Below are 9,047 nucleotides of genomic sequence, written 5' to 3'. Positions count from 1 at the left end.
GATGGAGATTGTTTGTGACTCAAAAAAACTCACTAAGGGGACTGTGGAGAAAGAGTGGTATACAACACATGTGCATAAGAATTTGACTTCTTAGATTCATGACTTATCTTAGAAATTTTTAGCTTTTTGATAAGTTTTCAGATAGTTCCCTACATCAATAAAGTACAATAAACACAGTGAGTGTTACTTACAAACATTTTGCAAAATACAATAGAATACCTTTATAACACCGACTTATATAACGCAATTCTTTATAAAGCGCACAACTTTTCACACGTAAACAATAAGTTTTGCAGTTAAAAAAAGGACTTTATTCCACTTGGAATACATAAAAATTCTAAGGCAAATTGAATTTGTAAACAGCTTTTCATCTTTCCATTTTAATTCAAAGCTTTTAAAGGAAAATTAGTATTCACAGGAAAAAATATGCCAGATTGCTCTAGAAAGCGCAGCTGTTATGCAAATCATGAAGCAAGAAGTGCAAGATAATTCACTTTCTTTTGATTGCGAAACATATTTATTTGTGAATGATTATATATATATAAATATATATTAAATTGCATAATTCTGAAGTGTAAATATATATATTCTGAATACTAGTTTTAAAATTTGGGAAATTATCTATATAACACAAAAACCTGTATAATGCAAAAGCTCAGGTCCCAAGGTGTGCATTATAATGGTCTTCTACTGTATCATCAATTTATTTTTATCACCTGCACCCTTTTCACTTCATTATTTTTGTTTAAAGTTGCAATTTTACCATTATGATGCTAAATGCACAGAAAAATGAAAATGAGTATGAAACTCCAAAATGCACACTGAAATATGAAGTATGTGTCCGATTTGATTTTATTTATTGTAAAAGGAAATTAAAAGGATAAACCTTATCTTCTGTTTACTGAACATAGGCAAGTTGTAAATAAAGAAATACGCTTTTTGGCAGCGTCAACTAGATGTTTGGCACAACAATAGCAAATCAGTGCCAAGCAGAGAACCTATTCAGTTTTATCACAAGGATCACAAAACTTCTGAACTCTCCAAAAAAGAAATTCCCCAAATTTTCAGAATTTTACATGCTATAAAAAATCATTCAAAACTTTTGCTCAGCGACAAGACAGCATAGGCTAACGACGGCTCCTCAACTTGCTCGTGACCTTGCTGCTGGGTCAGTCTCCAGAATGTGTAACTGTTAAACGAAAATATTTTTCAATTTCAAAATCTTTCCTTTTTTTTTATTTTTACATGAAGGTATTACCTGCTAGAAGTTACCATTTACTTAGGCCCAGCTGAATTCCAATCTTTTTACTCATAAAATAAAAAAAATAAAAAAACCTTTTAAGGATTAAAAATAGAGGCGACTTGAATATCAAAGTAGTAATTTTGTTAATTTGGCAAGCAATGAGCTATTTTAATAATTAGTTTGAATCAATTCAAGTTCATGGAGGAGGGAATCCCCAATAACCACACTTGGTTTTTTAAACAAAATCTTATTGCCTTCCTTTTCAACAAAAATCTCACAACTTCTTCATGGCTGAAAATAAACAAGGGGGCTACCTTGTATCATGGAAAATAAATTGCGATGTCAATACTGAAATTTGTTAATGAGAAATGGCATTTTGTGTTTGGGTAATGGAGATGAGAATTTATTGTATGACATAATTCCTTATCTTATTAAAACACAATATTAAAAAGTTAAATATACTTAAACAATTAGTATTTGAAACTTTTGAAAAAAATAATTAATAAATAAATATATACTTTTAAAAAGTTATTAAGCAACATAGTCACACCAGGTGTGTGACATGCCACGGAGGTGAGAAATCACATGCTGTGAACCAAATATATATAAAAATAAAAATTATTATTAAAAATATGTTGGCAGGTTTAAACATATATTTTTGATGAAATTAAAAAACATTGTAAAATGAATTGTTCCTTAAAGTTTTTACTGTATAAGGCGTGTGACAGAAAAATTTCTCTTTGAAGAATGACCCTGCTGCGTTTCATAAAAGAATTTCCCAGACAAACAGAATACAGACGTTTAGCACGAAAAGGATGCACTCAAGATACATTAAGATTATAATTAGCAATCCTTCAGTCAAAGAAGCAGTCTTTGTAAGTAAATCCTGCTGTAAATTGAGGTTCGATACTTTGACATTGACAAGAAAAAAATCAACTCAGATAATCTGCACCTTAATAATTTTATGCTTTTTTAACAAATAATGTACTGTAAATTACGGCACTTAATTTTGTAAAGCAATTTTCCCCCATTTCATCAATTTTCCTTCAAAATTACCCGATATTTTCTGATTTTTCATCGATTGATAAAATTTCCTGGTCCTGCCCCACCCATAACTGTGTGAAAGAAAGAAACAAAACATCAGATTTTAAATTTTATTTAGTATTTTGTAGCATAAATTAATATCCAGTGCAGAGTGAAGTAGTACAAAATGTCCAAGAATAATTTCAGAAGCCTAGAAAGATTTTTCTGAATCAGCAATACGTTGCTTTTTAAGCACTGTGAATTTTGATATAACGTCCTCAATTGAAAATTCACCATGTACAATATTATCTCTTGTACGTACATTAACGGTATTGGAAGATTTCTCTCTTTCACCAACAACTGAAAAACAAATATAGCAAAGAATTATTGAATGATTTTAGAATAATTATGTCGCACACGAAAGTATAAAGCTATACAATAGTTTTAAAGAATAAATTGCCTTAAAAATGCAAACTATTTTAAGGAAATAGGGAAAAAACAATAACTTAAATTCACACAAATGCAGTAATAAGTTAAGGGGGACTTTAATAATAGGAGAATTAGAATGATAAAAATGAAATACTGTCTTACCAATTTTATGAGAGAAAAAAACAGGAGACTGGGTCGAAGACAAAGGAGAGAAATGAAAGATTTCAATGGAGATTGTTTGAAGATGAAATATGAAAATACTAACATAATTTTTACCTCATCTCAGAGTTCTAAAACATTCCTTACAATAGCATGCAAGTGACATAAGTTTATTAAAGATTTATTTATCATAGCAATAATGCAATAGCAGTGTTCCAAGACCATTTTTGATTATGGTCAGAATCCATGGTTTTCCCTGACTTTCCAGACACACGTATATCCTGCATTGAGGAAGTTAGATTTCATATTTTTTTTCCTTTTAATCTCTGCATCTTATTTTGACCATTTTTGCAAATGGGTGTATGCATCTAGGACTAACAGTTGCAAAAAAAAAGAGGTCTTGCAGGTTGAATGGGGAGATGTTTTGTGAACATAAATTGATCTATGAGACAACATTCTAATGAATAAAGTACTGAAAACAGTCTACATAATTTTTGAAGAATTTAAAAATCTACAACATGAAGGTAAATATTTTAAACATGAGGGCACTAAGTTCGAGAATTGGCTTACCAAAAATGAAATTATACTGTGCAACCTGAGCATTTCTTATCTTTTTGTTCATGGTATCTCCTTGATCAACATCCATGTCACATATGAACCCTGCATTTTTTATTTCAGTAGATACCTGTACATAAGCATCACAATGAAAAAAAAAAATATTGTTAAAGCATACAAGTAAAGACAAATATAGAAATTTTTCACTTCCATAATTACGTACAGTGAAAACAAACAAAACAGGAACTTCAGAGAAGATAACATACACAACATGAATTCATGCAATTATCAAACTAAATATTCCTAAGAGTAGAAGTGGTTGTAAGCAATTATTAGAAGGATGCTTAAGTTTATTCATGGTTTTACAGCACTCATTTCGTCTCAAATGATTTCAGGTTTTAATATCAAAAGTAGAAATCATCTTAAGCATTCAAGTTCCTCCAAGTTTTTTGCACTAAATAAGAAAAATTCTAAACTGTAAAGACAAATAAAAGCAGATTGCAATGAGAAAATTCCTCTAATGCTCACAGTTTGGAAATGGTATGATATCTCAGAAAAGTGTTACTAATTATTTCGTGACTTTACAACTATACAGTTCAGTATTTAAAATTAACTTCATTATAACACAACAAAATCTTCCTTTTTGTTCATATCAAGGAGATATTCTTGGCTTACCTTCTGGGCATATTCTTCAAACATTGCACCAACAGGCACAACAATAGACTGACGAGGAGATAACCAAAAGGGCCTAAAATGGAAGAGAAAAAAATCTTATCTTTACAAACAAAAACAAAAGAAAAATTCAAACAATGGATCAAACAAAAAAAAAAAAGAAAGAAAGAAAGAAAGGAAGAGCCATTCTATGCACACCACCTTACTTTCAGAAATAAAATTGTATTTGGGGGGGGGGGGGAGGGGACAGACTCTTATGTTCTTTTAGAAAAAAAAAGGTCCGTCTGATCAAGGAATAAATTAAAATGAGGTTTAATTGAAATTTATGATTAACTTAATCAATATTCATTATTCTCAAATTAAAAAAAAAAAAGACTTTAATACTAATGCAGATGCATAGAATATTCAGAAGTTTAAAAAAACATACAAGGAACCTCATTTGATTAGGTTTACATTGGTATTCACTTCAGGCAACCAATTATTATTCAAAAACAAATAATCAGCATTTAGTTTAATTTTTGGAAAAGTAGTATGGTACTAACCATTTTCCTCCATAGTTCTCTGTCAAAATAGCAATCATCCTTTCAACGGATCCTAGTATGGCTCGATGTATAATAACAGGTCGTTTCTTTTCACCAGAAACACTAAACAAAATACAAGAAATGTTGATGAAAAAAAAGCAAAAGGAATAATTTGGGACACTCCTTGTAGAGAGTCCCAAGTAAATTTTGTCTTCATGACAAGTCAAAAACAGATTTCTTAAAAAAATACTATAACATACTAAATTAGGATTGTAAATAGTCCTTCATATCAATAGCACAAAATCTAGGAACAGGATTTCCACCTTTTTGACAAAGCACTTGTTAAAGAAGTTAGAAACTTAAGGCAGGATAAAGCATTTTCAAGTACCAAAATAAGAAGAATAGCTACTTTATTAATAAATTTAAATGTTTACTTCTTTGCAAATCAGACATTTTGGTTTGAACTGATATGATTGAAGACTCTCCAACACGCTAGCATGTTGAAAATGCATGGTTTAAAAAATAGCCCAAATTAGGAAAATTAATATTTTAAAAAGAGCAATTGCAGTTTTTGAAAAGTTTATTTTAGCTATTATAATTTTTGTGAATAGCTTTTTCTATTCCAAAACTAAAACACTCAAATTTTTCTGTTGCTGTCCAGTTACATTCAATATTTAAAAATGAGTTCAAATTTTCACACGCTCAATAATTTTGAAGGGTCGCTGAAAAAAACTGTGACAAGTATTAATTTTAATTATTCATTTTTTGTGATCCTTTTGTGTAACTTTGGTATTTCTGCCATTAGTAATCAACAGCACAATAAAAAGTTAAAACTGTAAAAACAACTTTCTAATGTATAAAACAGTCTTTTGAGGTGCCTAGACAAAAGTAGAACTTTTATGGCTATTCTTGAATTGTCTATGATTTATATCCTCCTACTGGCAAAAACGACAATTTGTATTGCTGAGTCTTAAAGCCAATCCCAATTAAGATGTATTCAAAATAGATATGACTGGTTAGAAATCAAATGGCAACAACTTCTACAGCCATAGGTACCATACCATACCAGTAGGTTGTATTATGTGGGCCATTCCATGTGATGAAACGGACATTTGGAGTAGTTTTGCAACTGAATTTTGTTTCAAATACAAATAATACATGCTAGAAATCTTATTTTTGATAGACACAGTAAAGATTTGTCATAAGAACTATGTCATCAAAAGTTAGTCAGTTTGAAGAAAATAGTTGAACAATATGCAATAAAATGCCTGTGAAGGAACAGGACACATACAAGTCCCGTACTGTCGCAGGCATTTCATTGCGTATTCTTCGATTATTTTGTTTAAAAACGATAACTTTTAATGTTCTACATAATTCTTATGACAAATCCTTACTGTTGCTATCAAAAATAAATTTTCTAGTTTAATTTGTATTTATAAAACAAAATTACTCTAAATGTTCCGTTCTGTCACATGTATCAATGAGTCAAGATTTGTCTGCAGTGGATTGTTTAAAAATTGAATTAATCTTCTTTTTAGAAAGAATGATTTTGTAAAGGTAACAATAAGGCATGTCGGGTCGCTATGACTACAATGAAAGCATACAAACATTACACAGAATTATTAGTTAAGCTTTCATGCCTGCTGGAAAAAAAAATCCAGTAAATAAATGCGACACATAGAAATATCAAAAGCTCAAAGTCCAGGAATCTAACAGAAAAAGCAGTGAAGCATTAGCTGGTATGAGCTTTGTGTGAGGTGATTTTTATTAAAGTCTCGTTTTCAAAATACTAAATAAAAATAACCACCTGTCATTCAAATTTGAATTAAAAAAAAACTTGAAGAATGGGAACACTGTATATGTCATAACAAAAATGTCCTATCTGTAATGCTGTGGAAACATCTTCTAAGGATCGAAGTAAGTGATTTTTTTCTTCCAGATTTCTTTTCAAAAGAACCTCTCTCTTCGAAATTTTTTAAATCATTTTTTTCAGACCCCTTGGCAGACGTCGGACTACAGTCTTTTTTCATGCCCTTTAATGACCAGAATCTCTTTAAAGCAGCTGCAAAGCACTTGCCAATCTCGTAAAAGACATTCCCTGGCAGAATGTGGTACTTAATTCAAAAACTCATACTTTCAGAACTCCTTTCTTCTTATTCCGCATCATTTTCCCGCCTTTAAGTATATTCGATTCAATTTTGAAGTAATTCTGACCACTGGTTCTTTTTATGCAGCATTTTGGAAATGTAATAATTATAATCACCCAGTGTGCAGCACAAAGCTCAAAAGGTTGAAGAGAAATGTCACCACTGTTTGGAACTATTTGCATGGAAAGGATAACTTCTGATTAAATATCCAAGTAAGCAGTTTTACTAATTTAATGACTGCAAAATTTTAAATAGTACAAAATACAATTTCATGCAGTGTACTAAAGATACACTGTAACTTTTTTAAAATTTAAAAAAGTTACCACTGTTTAAAGTAACTTTTTAAAATTAAAATAAAAAAAAATACTCACATAGAACTTTTATAGCTGAACTCTTTTAATGCATTACAGGGTTCATACTCTATTTGGATGAAAAAATTCCATGACTTTTCCAAGACCTCAATGAAAATTCTTATGACCTCATTACAAGAAGAGAATAGCACTATTTGATCTCAAACTTGCTAATTTTTGGAAATGAGCATTAGCAAAACGTTTACATGGAATGCTATGGCCTCATTGAAGCACTTACTCATAATGGAAAAAATATGAGTGAACACTTAAAAAACTAAACTATTCTTATTTGTCTTCATCATAAATTTAAGCAAAGTAAAAATGCAGTGAAACGAATATAATGATGCTTAATTTTTTTTTCTTTTATAAACAGGCAGAATGATATTGAATGGGACAACGGTTGAATGAGTCATCACTAAGTTTCAATAAATTTGCTTCAAAAGTTGCCCTTTAGAGTCAACAGTGCATTTAATCATCCACGAAACTTGACAGTATTTTGGTTCTTTAAAGTAAAGCCACATAGTTTAGTTTTTTGTTTCTAAACCAGACCTTTTTTTGAAAAAAAAAAAACATTCAGTAATGAATCAACCTTCTGATTCAAAAGTATACTTGTTTTGTTCACTTATTTGTAAATTTTCAAATGCATATAAATTAATAGCTTCAGAAATTCCAGAACACGTTTAATTCCCGACATTGAACGTAGCAGTGGGTCGCATGGATTAGTTTTGCAGGTCGCATGTTGGGCACTACTGTTTTAGAGTATTCGAATTCCTCTTTTTCTGTATTCTATCGCCTGACTAAAGATCTTTATTTTCTAAAACCTTCAACAAATTAAGATAAACTCTGATAAATTTAACAATAAAGTTCCAACGAGTGATGGAATCGAACTCCGATGCAATTGAATTGCTTTTTTTGAGTGGGCGGGACAAAACTAAGAACGTAAATTTCGCTACTACAGAATATGAAACATAAGTGTTGAAAATAAAAGTAAATTCAAAATAAGTGATGTCTAAGCAGTAAAATCACATCGCAAAAAAAGGCAAGCGGCTGCGACAGAAGTGGATGCAATGAGATTTCAAAATTCAGATTTGATTTTCGGATCGTTCAATTTTCCACTTTTAATAGCTTTTATGTGCTATACTGTTAAATCACTCAAGATTTCTAATGCTCCTTCATTTACTGTTACTTTCTCTTTGTCCAGGACATTTTTCCATGACTTGAAATTAATTTCCATGACTTTCAGTGAAAATTTCAATTTTCCATGACTTTTCCAGGTCTGAAATTTGTTTATTTTTTTTCCATGACTTTCCAGGATTTCCATGACCCGTATGAACCCTGGCATTAATAACACAGCATCAACTGTTTTCTTTTATTATAATTAGTAATAAAAAAAAATAGTATTTTACAAACAAGTGAAAATTCAGACACACCTGTCATAGGCAAGATTGAAACGTATTGGAAGCTGGAAATCTAGCTGAATTGTTGCACACTGATGCGGCCTTCTTAATGCGTCTGTTATAGTAATGTCAATCTAGAAATAAATATTTATTACTGTCGAACTTTTGAAATTTCATTACTTAGAAGAATTAAATTTCGCCATGCAAAATAAATAACATGAAAAGAATATTGAATTATTACACAATAATTCACATTTAGTTTTTTGAATTCATCATTGCATTCAAAATCAAATGATAAAATATCAATAAATTGAATTAAATTATTCATCCCAAGTTCCGTAATAAAAGTCCTAGTATACTTCTCTAAAATAAAATTAAACATACAAAAGCTCCCCCCCCCCATAAAACAATGGTCTTTTTAATTATAATATTATTCAAGTACGGTGGCCGCTGCTTATATGAATCACATTTGTTCTAAACAGTTTTGAAAAACTGTCTTGTTTTTGACGATTTGATTCATTAAAGTGGATGATTCAATTAACCACCAATTA

At 30.4% G+C, this 9,047-nt stretch overlaps 1 protein-coding gene across 1 annotated transcript in view; it reads right to left on the bottom strand.

Moving 5' to 3' along the window:
- Window positions 1-2,383: 2,383 nt before the first annotated feature.
- The window catches only part of LOC129220972 (threonine--tRNA ligase 1, cytoplasmic-like), a 31,098-nt gene continuing 24,434 nt past the window's right edge, over window positions 2,384-9,047 (bottom strand). Inside the window, exons 14-18 of the mRNA XM_054855406.1 lie at window positions 8,530-8,630; window positions 4,624-4,725; window positions 4,085-4,157; window positions 3,425-3,539; window positions 2,384-2,626 (exon numbers count right to left, since the gene is read on the bottom strand). Of these exons, the coding sequence (XP_054711381.1) occupies window positions 2,478-2,626; window positions 3,425-3,539; window positions 4,085-4,157; window positions 4,624-4,725; window positions 8,530-8,630 (540 nt within the window). The 3' untranslated portion in view covers window positions 2,384-2,477. The remainder of the gene's footprint in view (window positions 2,627-3,424; window positions 3,540-4,084; window positions 4,158-4,623; window positions 4,726-8,529; window positions 8,631-9,047) is intronic.

The sequence above is a fragment of the Uloborus diversus genome, chromosome 4, assembly GCF_026930045.1.
Source record: "Uloborus diversus isolate 005 chromosome 4, Udiv.v.3.1, whole genome shotgun sequence".
In the NCBI taxonomy this organism is placed as follows: Eukaryota; Metazoa; Arthropoda; class Arachnida; order Araneae; family Uloboridae; genus Uloborus; species Uloborus diversus.
The sequence above is the reverse complement of the archived record's forward strand: the minus strand, read 5'-3'. Positions and strand labels throughout refer to the sequence as shown.